The 22,741-nt window shown below is 42.3% G+C and overlaps 1 protein-coding gene and 1 long non-coding RNA gene across 6 annotated transcripts in view; both read left to right on the top strand.

The window, feature by feature from the left end:
* Positions 1-20,883, top strand: part of LOC110530011 (fibroblast growth factor 12) — a 70,730-nt gene extending 49,847 nt beyond the window's left edge. For 2 of the 4 annotated variants that reach the window (XM_021612766.2, XM_021612765.2), the window contains 2 exons: positions 16,309-16,507; positions 17,593-20,883. In XM_021612766.2, the coding sequence (XP_021468441.1) occupies positions 16,309-16,507; positions 17,593-17,705 (312 nt within the window). In that variant the 3' untranslated portion in view covers positions 17,706-20,883. The remainder of the gene's footprint in view (positions 1-16,308; positions 16,508-17,592) is intronic. The other 2 variants (XM_021612767.2, XM_036985558.1) reach the window with 2 other exon arrangements.
* LOC118965522 lies at positions 929-5,512 on the top strand. 2 transcript variants are annotated; one of them, XR_005052890.1, is made up of 4 exons: positions 929-1,265; positions 1,963-2,062; positions 2,635-2,934; positions 3,058-5,512. It is a non-coding gene; the product is annotated as an uncharacterized LOC118965522 (long non-coding RNA). The 2 variants fall into 2 exon arrangements; XR_005052889.1 differs by having other exon boundaries at positions 2,611-2,934.
* Positions 20,884-22,741: the final 1,858 nt, after the last annotated feature.

The following is a 22,741-nucleotide window of genomic DNA, read 5'->3' as shown; positions in this document are numbered from 1 at the left end:
TGTGAAGTGCACCAGTCCCTCCTGCAGCAAAGCACCCCCACAACATGATGCTGCCACCCTTGCTTCACGGTTGGGATGGTGTTTTTCGGCTTGCAAGCCTCCCCCTTTTTCCTCCAAACATAATGATGGTCATTATGGCCAAACAGTTCTATTTTTGTTTCATCAGACCAGAGGACATTTATCCAAAAAGTACAATCTTTGTCCCCATGTGCAGTTGCAAACTGTAGTCTGGCTTTTTTATGGTGGTTTTGGAGCAGTGGCTTCTTCCTTGCTGAGAGGCCTTTCAGGTTATGTCGATATAAGACTCGTTTTACTGTGGATATAGATAACTTTGTACCTGTTTCCTCCAGCATCTTCACAGGGTCCGTTGCTGTTGTTCTGGGATTGATTTGCACTTTTCGCACCAAAGTGCGTTCATCTCTAGGAGACAGAACGCGTCTCCTTCCTGAGCGGTATGACGGCTGCGTGGTCCCATGGTGTTTATACTTGCGTACTACTATGTTTGTACAGATGAACGTGGTACCTTCAGGCGTTTGGAAATTGCTCCCAATGATGAACCAGACTTGTGGAGGTCTACAATTTTTTGGCTGAGGTCTTGGCTGATTTCTTTTGCTTTTCCCATGATGTCAAGAAAAGAGGCACTGAGTTTGAAGGTAGGCCTTGAAATACATCCACAGGTACACCTCCAATTGACTCAAATGATGTCAATTAGCGTTTCAGAAGCGTCTAAAGCCATGACATAATTTTCTGGAATTTACCAAAATGTTTAAAGGCACGGTCAATTTAGTGTATGTAAACTTCTAACCCACTGGAATTGTGATACAGTGAATTATAAGTGAAATAATCTGTCTGTAAACAATTGCTGTAAAAATTACTTGTGTCATGCACAAAGTAGATGTCCTAACCGACTTGCCAGAACTATAGTTTCTATGGAGTGGTTGAAAAACGAGTTTTAATGACTCCAACCTAAGTGTATGTAAACTTCCGAATTCAACTGTACATGCCCACTTTTGCCGATGATGCCCAATTGCCCAGAGACAACACATTGTGGTCTTTCCCCAGCTGCCATGTGGACATTTGTTGTCAAGTTTGCCTATGGGTGCCACGCACGCACATTTCACTCGGCAAATTGGAGGGATAATTGGCTTCCATAAAGTTGATGCAAACCTCCAATGTATTTCAACAATATTGCCAAATGGCCAGGAATGGATTACCTCCGACACGGTCACTTCTGCCGCATGTCAACCGTGTAACCGCTGATGTTGGTGAGTACTTTAGCAAAGTAAATAGCTGGTACTAGCTAGTAGCGACGTTTGGTTATACAACATTTTTTGATAACGCTAGCGAGCCAGGCTAGCTATGATACCACAGATGAAAGAGGAATGCTACTGTACTGTAGCTAGCTAAATGTATGAAGCTAACGTGTAATGTGATGTAGCTTGTCAGAGGAAGATATGCAGCTCATGTTAGCTAGCTACCTTGCTAATAACAGCTGACTATAGCCCATTGGCATTTAGGGTCAATACAGGGCAGGCACTTGGGAACTAGCTTGCTAGCTAATCAGAGGATGTAGCAAGCTTGCTTTCAATAATGTTTCAACTCGAACTGGCTAGTTAACGTTAGCTGGCTGGCCAACTCATTTCAACTCAAAGATGTATAACTTACCCTGATTTGCAAGAGTTAGCTAGCATTTGGGGTCTCCGTCTGCTAACCCAAAACAACATGCCTGTTCTCATAAACGTTGATTGTGTATTTTCTAGGGCAAAAATAAATATAGCTATGGCTCTGTCAGCAAGCGTTCAGCAAAGTACACAGTTGGTTGCATATTAACTGTGTCAGCATCACCGGCCTTAATCTATTTTGTCGTGACAGCCCCTCTATTAGCATATAAATTACTTCCAAACTAAAGTAAGATATTTTTCTCGCTAAATGTTTATTGATGATATTTTATTTCATTCACAGGCTACGTACAAAACCTACCATATCAGGAGCCGTTACAGAAGGCTGAGGCAGTGGCCAGACACCAGTCCTGCTTCAGAGTAATGGAGGACACTTGAATAAGGTTGGTCACATTTGATTTGGTTAAAAGTCCTGGAATTCACCTAACCACCATTGATAATGTAACCAGTGCTGTATGATGGAGGAAGTCTCCAAAAAATCTGAGGAAGGCCTGAAACATTTTCAAAGACTCCAGCCACTCAAGTCATAGACTGTTCTCTCTGCGCACGGTAAGCTGTACCAGAGCGCCAAGTCTAGGACCAAAAGGCTCCTTAACAGCTTCTACGCCCAAGCCTTAAGACTGCTGAACAATGAATAAAATGGCCACCTGGACTATTTACATTGACAACCCCCCCCCCCCCCCCCCCCCCTTTTTACACTGCTGCTACTCGCTGTTTATTATCTATGCATAGTCACTTTATAAATTACCCTGACTAACCTGTACCCCCTGTATATAGCCTCGTTATTGTTTATTTTGTAAATATTTTCTTAACTCTACTTAATCAACTGCATTGTTGGATAAGGGCTTGTAAGTAAGCATGCCACGGTAAGGTCTACACATGTTTTATTCACTGCATGCGACAAATAAAATTGGATTTGATTTTTGTACAGTATGTGTGTCTTGTATGTTGTAAGGAGGTGCCCCCTTCCACTGTGCCAATGGACTACTCCTGGGCCTGAGTGAGTAATGTCAACCAGTCAGTGCCATGCTGGCACGTGTCCCTTGTGAATTAGCTGTGAATCATAATCTCTGATTGGCTATGTTCAACAGTGTATTTACTGTTGGCTTCAATGACTGTATGGTGACAGACTTTCTCTCTCCCTCCCTCTGTGATATACGAGCTGGGTCAGATATAGGAGCCTAAGTCAGGCTCCTTTATGACCAGTATCTGTGAGGAGGGACCTGGAGACGATCTACGCTGCCATAGACATCAGGTATTGGCAAACACCTCAGAAGGGACAGAAGTTGATAAGTAATAAGAAATTACTAAATACTTGTGATGTACTATCACTCTTTCAATACATGTCACTCATCAACTCATCCTTGTTTTACTACAGGTGGAAGACAGAAAGAGGTGCTTTTGAAATGGAGTCCTCAGGTTGATACTGATGTCTGAACCGGGACAGAGATCTTGCACTCAGCATTCAAATTATACAAGATATCTATTACTTGTTGTGGTCTTTTGTTATTATTGAATCGGACTGTACTATCCATGTGGGACACACACACACCATACAGAAATGTATAATATTTGCACATTGTTATATTAGCAGAACACTGCTTCTATAGTGTTATGTGAAGTAGGGTTTATTCTACATGGAACTGTTACACTTGAACGTTATCTACGTAAGTGGCTCTGGATAAGAGCGTCTGCTAAATGACTAAAATATCAAATGTAAATGTAAGTTCAGCAATTGCACTCCTCTACTATTACTGATTAGGCTACTAACCTTCTGGAGGAAGCTTTGAATTGGTCAGTAGCCTACAGAGTGGTATGAGAAGTGCGCCATTCTCCAGTAGTTATTGAACTCTGCCTACTGGACCCATGGGTTGAAGCAAACTCTGTCACATCCGGGATGGAGTGTCATGCACTCCACTTCTCCTGTCCCCTGACTGCACCTGTCCAAAACTTCTAAAACATTACATAGATGGAAGGGACTTCAAGTCTCCAGTGGGTGATGAAGACAGAACCTCACCCAGAGAGCTGTACATCTCAGATTTGGACAAATAGAATGCTGTTCTGGTTAGACAGCTGAAGTTGTACAATACATACAACATATTTTTTATTTGCTAGGCAAGTGTAGGCATACAGTCTTAATCAGCACATCAATATGATATTTACGGCATAAAATGTTTTGTCTTTGGAACAGAAACACACAATTTTGTTGTTGATAAATGTATCTACACTCAAGCTTGGCGATATTTGTGCGAAGTTGACATGTAGCCTACACCTGTTGGGATATTAGTAGATCTAACAGCAGGCATAAGGAGAGACAAGACGAGAAATATTGTGCCAGTTAAAGAACTAGTGTTGTAGGAGAGCTGAGCTGACTCAAGACCGGGCATTGAACTCACAGTTGACACCATTTCCACAGTAACATGTCTTTACATGAAGTGATGAAACATTGAAACCAAGTTGCAAGCTATTTTGGTAGCAAGGTGTTCTAGAACAAGTGTCTTGTGAAACGCATACCAGACACTGGCTGTTGCTATCTTGCCTTAAACTGATTTCACAGAGAAATATCAGCTCGATAGACTAGACAGCTACAGCTATCCCCAAGCTATACTAGCTAGCTGCTGTCAGCTTGGCTAAACAAGGTCAGCCCAGGCTTTAGCCTACACATAGAACTGAATTAGCTGACCACCTTGAGATAACAAGTCAGTCAGGGGGAGAAGTCCTTCACTTCAGCATTTCGTTCTCTCCATAACAAAACTAGCTTAGCTTACCTCACTACTGCCTTGTTTGTTGTGATTGAATGGATGGCAAAGAAACACCCACATCAAACCACTCCCCCAAGACAACTCTCGTTTGGATCCAGTCATGGCCGCTAACATTTTATTAGACCAAACTTCAAAACGAGGCCAAATCAGGAAGTTCAGTCGATCTTTAAGTTTAGGATGATACAATGTTTCTGTGGGGCTCAATTGTGGGTTGTGTGTGTGTGTGTGTGATAGCTATGGGGAGGGCGTCATAGCTGTTCCCATTGGTGACGAATGCATGCCTCCGCACTGACAGGAGAGGCTTGAGCACGTTTGTGGGAATGTGGTGCAGCAGAGAGGAGGATCTCAGATTGGTTACGTAACGGACAGCAGCACAACTTTCTAATCCCGTTAGTCTATGTACGGGGAGAAGAGGGGTATGTGGTCCCCCAGGAGTGTCTGACTGCTGAGGGACTTGTGGTGCGGCTGTAATGGCCATCTGATCACTGTTCAGCCGTGATGAGTCTGTCAGAGAGGGTAGCTCGGCTTTCGACGTCTCTGGTGGCAACAAGTTAAACAGAAATACACATACACAAACGTATGCCTGCACGTACACACACACATGTATATAAATCCATAAATAGAGATAAGAATGCTAAAATATTCATAATCACATGATGCTAGTACACTCACATACAGATACATAAATTCACCAATACTTTTGCAAATATACTCACACAATCACTGATACACAATATATATACAGAGACAAATAAATGACCACATACACACCAACCAGTACAAACACACTTAAACTTAAAAGATACAAATCACACATTATTGTGCACGTTACAATACAGTTGAATTAAACAGTAATTTAATAAACATTAACTCAATGCAACAGCTAATTTAAAGAGTTTGTGACAGTGGAACCGCATTTCTCCGACTTCCCCCCTATAGTCAGTCAGGTTAAAACATTCAATTACCATCATCTTGGAAGCCAGACTTAACCCCAGTGTCAAACAGCAGCTTTTTTAAGGCTCTGCTACACAATCCTTCATCATCACTCTTATGGGCCGGAGCACAAATCTTTCCCCTTACACAAAGAGGATAAGGAATCTGTCAGAAGCCATGAAGGCTTTTACAGTAGTGGCTGAAAGACCCATTTTAATTAAACAGAGAGCAGCCGTATACGGTGGCCCATCTCTCCAGACATGCATCATGGGAAATTAGCATGACCTGGCAGATCACAGAGGCCTTGGCAAACAGCCGAACCAGATAGTTAACCCGTGCTGCCCTCAAACCAAGACTGCTAATTATTTATAGGCTGTGTTTCAACATGTCAATTTCTAATTCCAAACGGTTTGAATTGAGGTGTGTTCCGCCTCCTCATGAATTCACGTAGAAGGCTTTGAGGCTTTACTAAGCCGGACAAAGTATTTTCGAGGAGAGCCCAAACACTTTCACAGTGTTTCCGCAGATCAAGTATGCAGACATTGGCGCAGTCTAGCACAAACTTTTTCCCCCTAGCGTGTTTTATGGCTGCCACTCACATTGCCTTCAAATGCTGTTTTCCTTATAAATAATAACTTTGGACATGTGTGCGTTCCTAAGTGCCTTATTTTCTGTTGTGTTGTCGTTTCTAGTGGAGCATACTGTATGTATGTATGTAGCATAATGTATTTACAGATTTATTCACGTTTTCAAGTATTGGGTGACATCATGCTTTCCGATTCTTGCATAGATTTTAATGGACACATACAATGTGTGTAAAATACTTTTTGGCAAGTTGTACTGATTATGATGAGCTAATGCTAAGCCACACTACATGACCAAAAGTATGTGGACACCTGCTCGTCGAACATCTCACTCCAAAATCATAGGCATTAATATGGAGTTTGTCCCCTCTTTGCTGCTTTAACAGCCTCCACTCTTCTGGGAAGGCTTTCTACCAGATGTTGGAACATTGCTGCAGGGACTTGCTTCCATTCAGCCACAAAAGCATTAGTGAGGTCGGGCACTGATGTTGGGCTATTAGGCCTGGCTCACAGTCAGCGTTCCAATTCATACCCAGGTGTTCGATGTTATTTCACACAAATCTCGACAAACCATTTCTGTATGGACCTTGCTTTGTGCATGGGGCATTGTCATGCTTGAAATAAGAAAGTGCCTTCCCCAAACTGTTGCCACAAAGTTGGAAGCACAGAATCGTCTATAATGTTATTGTATGCTGTAGCGTTAAGATTTCCCTTCACTGAAACTAAGGGCCCTAGCCCAAACCATGAAAAACAGCCCCAGACCATTATTCCTCCTCCATCAAACTTTAGAGTTGACACTATGCTTTGGGGCAGGTAGCGTTCTCCTGTCATCTGCCAAACCCAGATTCGTCCATCGGACTGCCAGATGGTGAAGCGTGATTCATCACTCCAGAGAGTGCGTTCCACTACTCCAGACTCCAATGTCGGCGAGCCTTACACCACTCTAGCCGAAGCTTGGCTTTGCACATGGTGATCTTTGGCTTGTGTGCAGCTGCTCGGCCATGGAAACCCATTTCATGAAACTCCCGACGAACAGTTCTTGTGCCGACGTGTCTTCCAGAGGCAGTTTGGAACTCTGTAGTGAGTGCTACAGGGCGATTATAATTTAGTTCAGTTACCTTCGCTTTCTTGAGTACAGGAACAATGGTGGACATCTTTAAGCAAGTGGGGACAGCAGACTGGGACAGGGAGAGATTGAATATGTCCGTAAACAATCCAGCCAACCAGTCGGCGCATGCTCTGGGGATGTGGCTAGGGATGTCGTCTGGGCCTGCAGACTTGCGAGGGTTAACACGCTTAAATGCCTTACTCATGTCGGCCATGGAGAACGAGAGCTCACTGTCCTCGGGGGATGTGCTTGCCCACATCGGCAGCACTGTGTTTTCATCGAAGCATAAGGAAAAGGTGTTTAGTTTGTCCGGTAGAAAGATATTGGTGTTCACGACGTGGTTTGATTTCCCTTTATAATCCGTGATTGTCTAGAGTCCCTACCACAATCTCATGTCTGAGCCTTTGAATTGTGACTCCACTGTGTCGCTGTACTGAAGTTTTGCCTGTTTGATTGCCTTACAAGGGTATAACTGGACTGTTCATACTCAACCATATTTTCCCAGTCACCTTTCCGTGATTAAATGCAGTGGTTTGCCCTTTCAGTTTTGTGTGAATGTTGGCATCAATCCATGTTTTTTTGGTTTGGATAGGTTTTAATCGTCACAGTGGGAAAAACATCCCCTATACACTTCCTGATGAACTCAGTTACCGTGTCAGTATATGCATTAGTGTTATTCTCGAAGGCAACCTGGAACATATCCCAGTCCGGAATTATCAAAACAATCTTGAAGCATGGATTCCGATTGGTGAGACCAGCGTTGAACAGTCCTTACCATGGGTACATCTTGTTTGAGTTTCTGCCTATAGGAAAGGAGGAGCAGAATGGAGGCGTGATCTGATTTGCCAAAGGGAGGGTGGGGGAGGGCCTTGTAGCCGTCCCAGAAGGGATAGTAGCAATGTTTTTCATGTGCGAATAGCACAGGCAACATGTTGGTAAAACTGCGGTAGCATTTTCCTCAAATTTGCTTTGTTAAACTCTCCAGCTACAATAAATACGGTCTCAGAATATGTGGTTTCCAGTTTGCATAAAGTTCAGTGAAGTTCTTTGAGGGCTGTCGTAGTATCCAAAAGTTATTTCCAGCTGTATGTAATAATGCCAAAACCTTCTGATGTAATAATATGAAAAGTAACACAAAACATATATATTTAATGCAAAGTTGTTTAGGAGCCAGGAACGAGGCGACCATGTCTATCGGCGCCATCTTGTTCAGGTGAATAAAAATTCCAAGTGTTGGATATCCCTAACTCCGGCTGGATTCCAATAGGAATTACACAAATACTTTGCAAGCCAGCATAATGTGACATGCAAGTAGGGTTTCAAAATTCCGGTTGGAAGATTCCTGGAAATCCTTCAACCATGACTTTTGCGAAAATCTGGGAATTTTAGGAAAGTCTATTCAGAGATTATTTTAAGAAGATGGGAAACGCCATTGGATTCGTTTTGAGGTTGCTAGGCCTCAAAATAAGGGCTTATGAGACACATAATTTATTTTCATAAAGAGTTTAATTATAATGAAAACGTTTTTTTCACAGTGACTATTATCATTTTGAGTAATGACTACAAAATCACTTTAGGTAACTGTACTCGGGTATATTAAGTGCAAAGTGGTTTCCTCAAGGTTTGTCTAACGACACCACATTGGGGTTTACAATGGAGTCAACTTGACCTCTGATTGGCATTAGGCATGCTGCTCATGCTACCACGAATGAGATACTTCACATGTGGTGGATGGGGAGACGTTATTCACCATAATGGAAGGAGTGGGAATGGTAAAACATTCTAACTTCTTTCACTCTTTTGTTTTTTTTATGGTCTCCTCAAGTGTTGCTGTCTGCGTGGCTTTTCTAATGCTCTTCTTTTCTAATGTATCAGACCAGAGCTGCAGTGTTGTGTTCCCCTTGGGAAGTAATTACAGAGGGGTATCCTCCTACCTGTGCTCCGGACCAGTGGGAAGAAGTTTCAGTGTTTCTTTGGTTCTTTGACCTGTGCACTTGGAGAAGGGCTGGGTGTGAGTGTGAGTTAAAGAATTGTGGATGAAAGTTGGAGTTGGTGATCTCACTGATCTGTGGGAAAGGGTGTTGAGTGATCGGTGTGATGTTGCTCGATGGTGTTAAGGTCAGTGTTGAAGAGGGTATCTTGGAAAGTTAAGTGTTTTCAGTTGAGTAATTATATTCTGAGGTTGGTTATCGTCCTGGAGATTTCTGGACCCCAAATGTATTGTTGAGTGTAACAACATAATTTTTGTGGGCTTACATGTTATGTTTTCAAAGCTTGGCTAAAAAGAAAGTGACATCTGTGGTTTTATACAAGCTTAAGTTGGTAATTGGTAACACCTCATGGAAGGCAATTAAGTTAACCCCCTGGCCAGAGGCTTGCATTTCTCAGAGCAAGTAAAATACACTGACTGTACAAAACATTATGAACACATGCTCTTTCCATGACATAGACTGATCAGGTGAATCCAGGTGAAGGCTATGATCCCTTATTAATGTCACTTGTTAAATCCACTTCAGTCAGTGTAGCTGAAGGGGAGGAGACAGGGTAAAGAATTATTTTTAAGTCTTGAAACATTCGAGATATAGATTGTGTATACGTACCATTCAGAGGGTGAATGGGCAAGACAAAATATTTAAGTGCCTTTGAACGGGGCATGGTAGGAAGTGCTGTTTTTTTTGTCAAGAATGGTTCACCACCCAAAGGACATCCAGCCAACTTGACAGAGCTGTGAAAAGCATTGGAGTCAACATGAGCCAGCATCCCTTTCAACACCTTGTAGAGTCCATGCCTCAACGAATTGAGGCTGTTCTTAGGGCAACAGGGGGGGCGGGGATGTAGCTCAATATTAGGAAGTTACTCTTAATGTTTTGTACACTCAGTGTATGGGGAATAGTGGTACTTACTGCAATGTTCAAGAAAACCAGTTCCACCTAAGAACATAAATGACATCATGTCAGCTGTTCAACAAAGATAAATGGTGGCAGAATTTTGGGTTCGATTCTTTGCATTCACCCCAGGTAATATCACCACGTTTCGGTTTCGTTTAGATTATTAAACAATAATCACCGTTATACATTTTTGTGTTTTTTATTGCGACTTTTTCATTGAATGCGTTACGTGTGTTGAATGCTGTAACAACACAGAATAAAACAATACAAGGACAAAGATACAATGAATGGTAGTGACTGCCTAGTACTGCTAGTTTTATTGGATGACTTAATGATTTAAGTCCAAGACATCTCTATAGAGATGCTGCCTATACTGTCTGACATTATACTGTCTGATCTAAGTAAATAAGGCATACTTGAACACTGAATATCAACTATCAATCACTTAGATCCTGTATTTTCAGGTAGAGATACCTCGCGAAGCAAATGCTTTCCATCCCTCTCGATCGCTCGTTCTCTCTGTTTGCTCTGTCTGCTACACACTGCTCTTAGAATTTTCTCTACTTTTGCATATTTTTGATACTGAATGTTATCAGATCTTCAACCAAAACCTAACATTAGATAAAGTGAACACAAGCGAACAAATAACACAAGCATTACATACTTATTTAATTCATTTCATAAACAATGCAACACCCAATACCCCTGTGTGAAAAAGTAATTGCCCCCTTACACTCAATAACTGGTTGTGCCACCTTTCAGCTGCAATGACTCCAACCAAACACTTCCTGTAGTTGTTGATCAGTCTCTCACGTCGCTGTGGAGTCATTTTGGCCCACTCTTCCATGCAGAACTGCTGTAACTCAGCGACATTTGTGAGTTTTCAAGCATGAACTGCTTGTTTCAAATCCTGCCGCAACATCTCAATTGAGATTAGGTCTGGACTTTGACTAGGCCATTCCAAAACTTCAAATTGGTTGCTTTTTAGCCATTTCCATGTAGACTTGATTGTGTGTTTTGGATCATTGGCTCGCTACATGACCCACCCAACTGTGCATCAGCTCACAGACGGGTGGCATGACATTCTCCCGTAGAATTATCTGATACAGAGCAGAATTCATGATTCCTTCTATTAAGCAAGTCATCCAGGTTGCTGAGGCAGCAAAGCATCCCCAAACTATCACACTACCACCACCATGCTTGACCGTTTGTATGAGGTTCTTACTGTGGAATGTAAGTGTTTGGTTTTCGCCAGACATAATGGGGCCCATGTCATCCAAAAAGTTATCCTTTTGAATCATCTGTCCATAGAGCATTCTTCCAAGAGTCTTGGTGATCATCCAGGTGCTTTTTTGAAAAACTTGAGTCAACTTTTTTGGACGTAATGGGTCCCATTATGCCCGGTGAAAACCAAACACTGCATTCCACAGTAAGAACGTCAATCCAACGGTCAAGTATGGTGGTATATTAGGTTTTGGTTGAAGATCTGATAACATTCAGTATAAAAAAAATATGCAAAAATAGGGAAATACTTTTCACGGCAATGTAGCTCAGTGCTCCACACAGACCGGACAAGTAGGCAGGTGCACAATGGATTATGGTCATTGTAGTTAAACTATGTTGAAAATTGGCCTCTTGGAAACTACAACTCAATACGACATCGCACAGTTCAGGCTTGATCTGATTTATCGCTATAGAAACGGCACATTGAGCTGACAGAAGAAGAAAAAACGGAGCGAAGTGGAATTAAAATAATTGAACTGAAGTCGGTCAATTAGTTGTTTAAAAAACGGTTTATCACTCAGCACTATAAAACGGCCACCATATTTCAACTTTTTCAACAGAAATCAACAAACTTAGGACTTTTTGTGTGTTATTTTGTATTGTATTGAGTATTGAGTGTATTGACTATCAGTAAGTGCAGTGTGGATGTGAGATTACAAAGTTCAGATGTTGAGTACTGTAGCTGTTGAGTACTGTAGCTGTTGAGTACTGTAGATATTGAGTATTGTAGCTAGCCTTGGTGTCCTACAGTCTATGGACTTGGAATCCAGAACGATGATCAACAATGCTGATGTTGGTTTGAAGGGAGATGTTGAGTGTTGAGAGCTGGGAGGTGTGGGGGTTCATCTCCAGTGAGGAGATCTCCATTATTTATAACACTCACTGTGACCTACTTTGCAGCACAGCAGTAACCACTCGCCCGCTGTATTTCAAAAAGCATCTATCTTTAACTAAGGGACAGGGGGCGCGTACACACTTACACTCTCAAGCAACATACATGCGCACATGAAAGTGAAGCCTTATAAACGCAAAGCCTCACATAAAGCATACCGTTTATGTGCAACCTACCACTCGAGCACTCATACATACCATTAGGCACGCACGAGCGTGCAGACGCACACACTCACACATTTACACACACACACACACACACGGACGGACTGCTGATAATCCCGCCCTGCATCTGCCCTCTCTCCTGTTGTACCTGGCCTTCTAAATGGTGTCTAAATTGTTCCCATTGTTTCTCTCAATCACCCACTGACTTTATTGCTTCTTATTTATGCCTGTGCCGCTGGAGAAAAAAAATGGTGCTGCAGTAAAACCGTAGAGGAGAGGAGGGGAAGGCAAGACTCCAGTTTTTCTTTTTAGGGATGGGGCCTCCACACCGCAAATGAGAAAATATCATTTTTTTGCGAGAGAGTGCTGTGCAGTGTCTCTTGTTCTCCAACCAAAGACTGATGTGAGTATGTGGAATGGAGAGGATTACTGTGAAGGTGCAAGCTCTGCAGTCTGATAAAGCGATAAGACTGTGTTGCGGCTACTAATGAGATGTAGCCTGGTGGCCTTCTGTTAGAGAGAGAACACTGGAACAGAACTATTCATTTCATTCTCTCTCAGAGGGAGCCCCATAAAAATAGTTATTGCTGTAAATTATGTGTGTGTGTCTGTCTGCGTGTGTGTGTGTGTCTGCGTGCGTATTTCTCTGTATGTACGAACATGTCCTTGTGCATGTGTAGGTTCTGTCTATGTGTGCGCTTGTGTCTGTTTTCGTCTGTGTGTGTGCATATGTGCGTTTTCTCTGTGTCCGTTTTCATGTGTGTCTGTGTCCGTTTGTGGGTGTGTGTGTTTGGTCATTAACTGTGTAATATATTTTCTCTTTGTGGGTTCTGTGTCGTTCCCACACTCCTAATGTCACTGAGGTAGCTGTCTAGACTAGAGTGGTACAGCTCCGAGCTGGAATAGTAATGATACCGAGTAGAGGGGATTCAGACCCGCAGAACAACACATCTCGATTCAGATTAAATTGAAGGGCCTTTATATTCTGATGTTGTTTCAATTGCTGTATGGTTTCAACATGAGAAGGGGAATTCTAAAGCCTGAGGAAAGGTATGGGCTAGGCAGGCAATATAGGATTTTATAATGGTGAGTCAACTGGATTCACTCTCTGTCAGTTTACACTGAACTGGATTCACTCTTAGGCTGGGAGTCAATCTGTTTGTGCGTTGATTGAGCCGAGATATACAGCGTTTCCTGTGAATGCGATCTCTGAGAACGCAGGAACATTGCTGTTAAAAGGCACATTGACAACAACGTGCTGTTGGATCGTATCCCGGCCTTAATCTATTTACACTGAACTGCATTCCATTTCAGTCTGTTTAACTGAACTCTATTCATTCTCAGTCTTTCCACAAACAACTTTACATTCTCTACCCTTACTGTGTGCTTGGTCTACCATGTTTACACCACATGCTGTGCATATATCTACACATCCGTCTGACTATTGTTGTACATACAGTATACGTTGAAGCTCCGCATGTACAGACCACTCGGTCTTGTTTGTATACTCGTGTCCATTCTGTGTCCGTCTACTCTATTTCTATCTTTCGTCTGTCTGTCCTGTCTATGTGCTCTACACTCTTAGAAGTAAAGGAGCCTGGAAGAACCATTTGGGTTCTAAACATTGCCACACTGGAGGAACCTTTCCAGTCCAAAACGGTTCTTCGAGGAGCCCCCATGTAAAGGTTCAAACCGGAACCTTTTTTATGATGGAAGGGTTCAATTTTGAACCTTTTAAATAATATATTGTAGAGGTGGCAGCCTATCAGAAGATTGGAGTCATGGCTTATTGGAGGCGTGGCTTTTCAGCTAGTTCTTTTTGGCCACCCGTTACAGTAAATGTAATTCCTGTTCCTCATGTTAAGTTTGTACACTGCAGCTTTCAATTTCCTTGAATATTTACACATATTACATGTTTGAACATAATGTTAACATTGCTGATTACATATGGTAATAAAGTGGTAACTATTTACATTTTGGGATTTGAAGCTACAAAATTGTCAGTCTTCAACTTTAACATGTGATGACAATACAACAGAACAGGAAGGGCATTTACTCCCACCGGTGGCCTAAAAAGATCTAGCTGAAAGCCACGCACCTACTAAGCCATGCCTCCAGTCCAGGGTTTCTTCTGGAATGGTTCCTTGAATAACTCCAGGGTTCCTTGAGGACCTCTAGGGTTCATCGAATCACAACTAATTCTTAGAGTGTATATCTGCTCCTCCTGCATTTACCAGTTGTTTTCTCTCCACTGTTTCTCCACTGGGCTCCGGGCTAGTTGTTTATCCTGCCCCAGTGCCCTGTAATGGAGGCGCGTGAGAGCCCCCGTCATGTGCCCAGTTTCACTGACAAGTTCTTTCCTTCTCCTTCAGAATTGGGGCTGAATATAAACGAGCGTCCTTTTAATCCATTTAAACTCTCCAAGCACAGCTTGTTATTCAGAAAAATGGTGGGGTGTTTTTTTTTTTACCTTCCTCGGTGAGCTAGTAACAGCTTCTGTCCATTATGCATTCCTGGCAGAGGAGCCAACTTTTAGCACGGCACAAGACCTGTGTACGTGTGTGTTAATGCAAATGTGGGTTCTTATCTCTTTGTTTATACCTGTTTTTTCCCCCCACAAACTTGTGCACAATGTACGCTCATGTCCTTACAATCTCACACCTCTATCACCATCCCATTCACTATCCATTCAACAACATACAAGATAACAAATACCATTACACACCTCTATCATTCCCCCATCGAAGCCTCCTACGCACCGTATAACCTTCCCTGCTATGCTACAGGAATACTAGACATTAATAGAGCGATGTCCTTGTGGCCAAGTTTGGAGGGGATTTCAGAATATGTCCGTGTGGTTGACAAAGGGAGGGGTGGTTCGGGGGTGTGGGAGCAAGGTGTGAGGGGACCTTGGCATAGATGGGGGGGAAAAAGGGAGATGGAGGTGGAGTAACCCTGGCTGAGTTGCCCACCGTGGGACAGGAAGGATGTGACCCCGCGACCTCGCACATAGAGAGGCGTCTGTTTTCTGACAGAGTGTCATCAGGTCCAGATAAAACCGACCACTCCAACTCCCCACTGCGGCCCATCCACAGTCGCACGCCTGCTGACCGGCTTACACGCCCGACACGTACCGAGAGTCCTTCAGACTGCCGCCGCGTGTCGAACACCGCCAGGTGTTATAAACGAGCACTCGCACAAACAGTGTGCGATAGTGCCATGCAGTCTCATGCACGCACCTATTCACATATTAAGTATTCATATTCAGGCTTGAATGCACAAACATGCATCTCTCTCTGACTCTAACACACACACACACTCTCACTCACACACAAGTTTGCCTGTGGAACATCTCCTGCAGTGAGCAGAATTGGGCTGTCAGTCAAAGGGACATCCTTAAAAGGGCACATAACCCTGAAGGAGACAGAGATGAATGAAATATCACCACACACACTGCTGAATCACTTAGCCCAGCAGTTCCAAACAAACTCATTCACCTGGACCATACACAGTCTGATACACCAATCCAAGAGAACCCAACCAAACCTTGTCAACACACACACAGTAGCTAGTTCCATCTCCATTTGGCAATGGAGTTTTGTTGGATTTGAATGACAGCAGTGCCTTCTACCCAATATCATCCTCAAAACAATATAATCCAAAGATGATTTCTCATAGGCTTGTCTATTCCGCCCATCTCTCCATCATCTGTTGACCTGTGTCCGTTTGTCTGTCGAATGCCTTGTGGATCACCAACGTCTCGTAACTCAAACCATCTCGTTACCGCAATAACAACCCTCACTTGCCTCGTCATGTTCAGTGGGGAGAAAACAGTTTGAAACGTGAGAGTGAAATCTGATTTTGTCTAATAAGAACACAGATTTCCAATTCAGGTTGGCAAAACATTTTGGGTGATGTTCCCCACTGAACATGATCCGACTTCCTGAACTTTGATCCGACATCATGAACATTACTCTAACAACAAACTCCCTTTGTTGTTTGGCACCAAAACAGGAAATGTTCACGCCGGAGTGCAAGTTTAAGGAGTCGGTGTTTGAGAATTACTACGTGATCTACTCGTCCACTGTGTACCGGCAGCAGGAGTCCGGTCGGGCCTGGTTTCTAGGCCTTACCAAGGAAGGCCAGGTCATGAAGGGGAACAGGGTCAAGAAAACCAAGCCCTCCTCACACTTTGTCCCCAGGCCCATTGAAGGTAAGGCATCTGAATGAATCTGCTGTCTCATCTGTGTATTGTCTTTTGCAGGTTTTGCTCGCCTGGAGTAAGTTGGTTGAAGCCCTATATGGTGAAATCAGGGCCCTCTTTCAAAAAATATTTGTAAAAAATTCACGCACAGATTTGATCGTACATTGTGCGTACGATGAAATCCACAGCAACATTGTGACTTATAGATCTTGAACTTGACTAACGGAAATAAGTGATTTACTTGGATTTGCATGACATTTCTTGATTTATAAACAAAACGCTTTTATGTGATATACACGACATTATTAGAGTGTATACCGGTACTCATTTTACAAATTGCATTTCTTCACACTGCCGCTACAGTTTTCCTCATTCTAATATTAAGTACAAAAGGTTTTATACACATGGTCCCTGGGGGATAATGTTTGACCTATGTGGTCAAATACTTTAGCTGTATTTATTTACTTTGCACAATGGAACCAATTAAATACTCACACAAGTGGGTAACACTTTATAATTATGTCCAGTGATAAATAATGTATATGTTTTTTAGAAATAGTCGGCCCACCATTTTAGTATTCATTATTCCTACACTTTTTTTTATGTCAGTAAGCTAGTTATTCATGCATTTTTAAACAATGTATTGCTGGTTTATAAGGTCATGTAAAAGATGTTTAATATAAATACTTATTTATATTAGACGTTTGCAGTAGGCTACCTGATCTAAAGAAAAGCACTATCTATACTTTATAAACAACCTGTTTATAAAGGACCTGAGTTATTACTCCCAAAAAGCTGGACATGCCATTAGTAGACATTCCAGCAGTACCTGAGGTCTCAAAATTACCTAAAACATATCCATGGTGAAAGAGTAACCACCCAACACAGGAAGTTACATTTTTAAGGACAGATATTTAATATTTTATTCCAAAACAGGTCCCAAGAGTAACTTCCTACACTCTGTGGGAGTCCCTGAGCTCGATCTGACTTTGTCTCTCTGTTTGCCCATCCATCTCCTCATTATTTGTCCTCCATGTTCTCCTCTATCCCCCACTGCTTCCTGCTTCGTACTCTACTACATACACTCTGTGCAGTGTGTATGTACAGGGAGCCGTCGCTGCATGAGATTGAGGAGAAACAGCGCTCCAGGAAGAGCTCAGGGACTCCCACCATGAACGGAGGGAAAGCTGTCAACCAGAACTCCTAGCAGCAGGGCCCCAAGGGTGGGGGGCCCGGGTCCCCCCTCTCTTAAATAGAGGGGAGAGAGGCTACAGACCCCCTCACCAACATGCCCTCTGAAGGGATGGGCCGCCATGAGGGGGAGGAGCTACACCCAAGATGACAAAAAACTGAACTCTCGCCTGTGAAAATCTTTTAGACGAATATCAAGATAAACCCAGAGGAAAACAACAACAAAAAACAACAAAAAACATTTTCAATCAGGAGTTGACCTACGTTTTATGCAAAAAAGAAAAAAAAGCTGTGACAAAGGAATGGTGGTCTCTTCACAATACAAATATCTATCGTTTCCAATTTAAGCTGTGAAAAATTAGCTTTAAAGACATGTTTAATTTCCCATGCATTGATTTTATGAATGCTATGGCACCCTCACATGCTTAATTGTGTTACTGTTGTCCAATAATAACAATATTACTTATGTGTTGATAACTCTTCATCCCAATTTAGTATCATGGGTATTCCGTTTTTCGTTTGAGACTGTAGACGTGAAAAATTGTTGGTATTTTTTTATTGCTTGACATTGACTGCACTTTCACACTGCATACACTGGTGTGAGGGTAAAGAATGAATATATATGAGAAGTCGCTGGTGGGCTCGGTAGGAACAGGAATGGGTGAGTGGGATGGCTTTTGCTCAGGTGATGTACTGTCGGAGTGGAATATCTCCTATCTCCACATACTCTTTGATATGACAGGACTAGACAACTAAAATCAATATGGCGGCTACTCCACCAAGCCTCATAGTAGTCCTCTAGCATATTATGGTGCGTTCGAGTGCGGATGGAAATTTGGAAATACAAGTTCCCGACCCAGAAATAAGGATTGAACGACCATCAAAGTCTGAGTTCCAAGTGGGAAACACGGTCCAGAATGAAGATACTGAAGTTTACGAGGTGTGACCTTTCACCTTTTTCGACCACTAGACGATAAAAGAAAGCCATTTACAACCTTAACCATCTGATTAATGTAGCTCGGTGGATCCATACAGTATATAGTTTGACATATTGTCAACATAAGCAACGTTAGCTAGATTAGCCATCTAGCAAGAATGTCATTGGTTGAAGAGTTATTCTGACTTCAAAAGCACTTGAAAGCACTCATGTTGTATATACAACTTCACCAACTGGGAAATATTTGATTCCGAGGACCGTTCGAACGCACCATTACTCTCAATGATCCAGTCCTGTGAACTTAATGGTCAAGAGGGAAAGGATAGCCTTGTAGTAGTATGAATAATCTGGCAAAGTGGGTATAGCCAGGAGGAAAAAAGACTGATAGAGCTTCTGGTTGTTTTTGTTTGGTGTGCCAGTACTAATAAGGGCATTTCTTTCTAATAAGGTCTGGGTTGGCCAATCCTGGGGGGAAATGCAATATTCTCTCCAGAAAAGGAAACTTGGCTAGCATCCGCCAATCAAGGATTCTTTCATGAACAGGTCTACTTCACCTCTTTATGAGCTTTGACAAGACTTTCTTCGAAGTGCGTCAGAGAATGCTTTTAGTCGGTACAAATAAATCATGAAAATATCCTTGGGAAGGCACGTTGTTGTGGCTTGTGTAAGGGCTCAGCAGACTCAGGCTGCTTGGGGCTAAGGTGATTGTGAAAGCTATCCAAGTCCCAATACTCTTAAGAAGCTTCCGCTCCTTGTGTCTTTATCTTTGTTATCAGTGCACTGAGCAGACTAGAAATGTCACAATAATCGGTTGATGGGGTGTAGCGCATTCATTTGATGTAATTAGTCTCTTTATATCTGTGGCCAATGAGGGAAAAGAAACTAAGTTTTAAGGTACTTTTCGACAAAGCCCCTGTGAGCTCCTCCTCTTCCATCAATACCCTTTCTCCTACGACACTGTAATCAATAATAACCTAGCACAATGCAACGGGAAGGAGCCCAGTCATCCAAAACCAACAAAAACAAAATGTGGATGCCGGAAGGTTCTTTTGCCCTGAGAGTCTGTAAATATTTCACTTTTTTTGTACTTACAGGCTGGCATCCCAATGGCTTCCATCTCAGTAGGTTTTGTGAGCCATGAAATGAGCCGATTGCTGTATTGTGGAAATGAGCCCCCGCCATTTCATAAATCAAATGTAGGAGAGTGGCTGTATATATGAAGAGTAAAAAGGCTGGTTAAACCAGCAGGGAAGGCAGGGAGGAATCTCCCCCATCACCAAGATGGAGAAGTCACCATGTCCACTGATCCTATTGTTCGCCTAACTCAGGAAGTCCCACTCCAGTCTTATGAACGGAGTCTGACAACAAGGCGGGCCACCCTTGCCCAGCACCTAATGCACAAAGCCTGGCCAAAGGTGTGGTCTTGGGGGGGTTGGGTCAGGGGTGTTGGTGGCAGAGTGGGGGGTCTGGAAGTCTTGGGATCTGGCCAGGGCATGAGATAGGGGATGTCAGGGTGTCATGTCAGACACTTCCTCATTTAACTGCGGCAGGTAATGGCAGAAGACCAGCACAAGTCTTCCACTGGGATCAGGAGAGAGCTGGGCTCAGTTCTGCAGTAGTTGCTCCAGTTTAAATAGCCCAAAGGCACAGATCTAGTAATCGGCTTACTCTTCCTCAGTTATAACCTTAACCATTAGGGGATAGGGACGCAAAACTGACCTTGGATCAGCATCAACTTCATACTACTCGGAAGGATGTACTTTACATAACCTGCTGGCAGAGAAAAGAAGGGAAGATAGAAATGAGAGGTTAAGAATAGGGAGTGAGAGTAAAATAGGGGATATGCGAGTGAACTAAGAGAGCACTTTTGGGGGACAAAATGAAAATGCCAGGGGCTCAATACTGTGTGAAGAGATATTATATTTATGTTTAAGTTTGCAAATTATTTCACCGTAAATGAAACACAGGCATATATGCATTATGAATTGTGAGATGAAAAAAAAAATGCATTGATATTTAAAAATCAGAATGAAGTTAGTGATTGTTTAAGAATAAAAAATACATTATCAAAAGCTTTCACTTATTTATTGTACCGCTGTGTTCTTGTTGATAGCCTTGTGCACTGTATTCTTCCCCAAAAAGATGACAACAACCCCAAAAAGACTCGATTTCATGTAGAGTATAACTTCTTCTACCCTCTCTCCCAGATTTCATGTAGAGTATAACTTCTTCTACCCTCTCTCCCAGATTTCATATACAGTATAACTTCTTCTACCCTCTCTCCCAGATTTCATGTAGAGTATAACTTCTTCTACACTCTCTCCCAGATTTCATATACAGTATAACTTCTTCTACACTCTCTCCCAGATTTCATATACAGTATAACTTCTTCTACACTCTCTCCCAGATTTCATGTAGAGTATAACTTCTTCTACCCTCTCTCCCAGATTTCATGTAGAGTATAACTTCTTCTACACTCTCTCCCAGATTTCATGTAGAGTATAACTTCTTCTACACTCTCTCCCAGATTTCATGTAGAGTATAACTTCTTCTACACTCTCTCCCAGATTTCATGTAGAGTATAACTTCTTCTACCCTCTCTCCCAGATTTCATGTAGAGTATAACTTCTTCTACACTCTCTCCCAGATTTCATATACAGTATAACTTCTTCTACCCTCTCTCCCAGATTTCATGTAGAGTATAACTTCTTCTACACTCTCTCCCAGATTTCATGTAGAGTATAACTTCTTCTACCCTCTCTCCCAGATTTCATGTAGAGTATAACTTCTTCTACCCTCTCTCCCAGATTTAATGTAGAGTATAACTTCTTCTACCCTCTCTCCCAGATTTCATGTAGAGTATAACTTCTTCTACCCTCTCTCCCAGATTTCATGTAGAGTATAACTTCTTCTACCCTCTCTCCCAGATTTCATGTAGAGTATAACTTCTTCTACCCTCTCTCCCAGATTTCATGTAGAGTATAACTTCTTCTACCCTCTCTCCCAGATTTCATGTAGAGTATAACTTCTTCTACCCTCTCTCCCAGATTTCATGTAGAGTATAACGTCTTCTACCCTCTCTCCCAGATTTTGTGTAGTATCCTTTATGTACGAGAGAGCGCCCAGTATCAAATCAGTGAAGGTGATTTATCATATCATTTAGGCTCGAGTCCAATGTGTCATTTTGGGATTGCGCTCCTGCGCCCCATAGTTCCACTGTTGTCATGGAAACAGACTTTCCCTACCGTCTGCAAGGAGAATGAGGAGGATGAAGGCCCCATATGACTTTCAGGGCTGTCTTCTCAGCCTGATGACTGCTGCACAGAGAACGGTTTCTTTTTTTTTGGGGGGGGGGGTTGTGTTTTCTCTTTTTATATTTGGATTTCCTCCCTTGTTTTAGGTTAGCACTTGAAAGAAATGTGGCACTTCAACAAGGGATGTGTACACCCACACACTCACAGAGAGAGAGGGGAAGATAGACCCAATTATCGCTCTAATCTCTCTTGCTCCCATATACACAGGCACACAATTCACTCACAAAACCCTCACACACGTGGACACCTCTCACAAAAGGCTTGCTCTCTTCTCTCTCTCTCCCTCAATTCAATTCAAGGGGCTTTATTGGCATGAGAAACGTATGTTTATAATGCCAAAGCAAGTGAACTGGATAAACAAAAGTGAAATAAACAATAAAAAGTGAACAGTAAATATTACACCTACACAAGTTCCAAAAGAATAAAGACACTTCAAATGGCATATGTATATATACAGTCTCTCTCTCTCTCTCTCGCTAATTTCTATGTTAGACTGGAGTAGTATTGCACTACGATGTTTTAGTCTATAGTGCTGGATAGATTTGTACTTTTGATTGAATGAATGTATTTTGATTGAATGAATGTCCAACTCTGACATGGGTACTGGAACAAATTCATCAGTTATTACTGTGTTTAAGTGATAGTTTTTTTTTTATTTTTATTATGAACCTTTATATGTCCAGTTTGTAGCTTTGTGCTCGACCCGTCCAAATACACATAGAAATGGGAGTTATACTGTAGATCTGTCATTCTTATTGAAAGCAAGTCTGATAAGCGGTGGATCCTTTCAAAGGGTGCTAT

The sequence above is a fragment of the Oncorhynchus mykiss genome, chromosome 8 (assembly GCF_013265735.2).
Source record: "Oncorhynchus mykiss isolate Arlee chromosome 8, USDA_OmykA_1.1, whole genome shotgun sequence".
Classification (NCBI taxonomy): domain Eukaryota; kingdom Metazoa; phylum Chordata; class Actinopteri; order Salmoniformes; family Salmonidae; genus Oncorhynchus; species Oncorhynchus mykiss.
The sequence above is the reverse complement of the archived record's forward strand: the minus strand, read 5'-3'. Positions and strand labels throughout refer to the sequence as shown.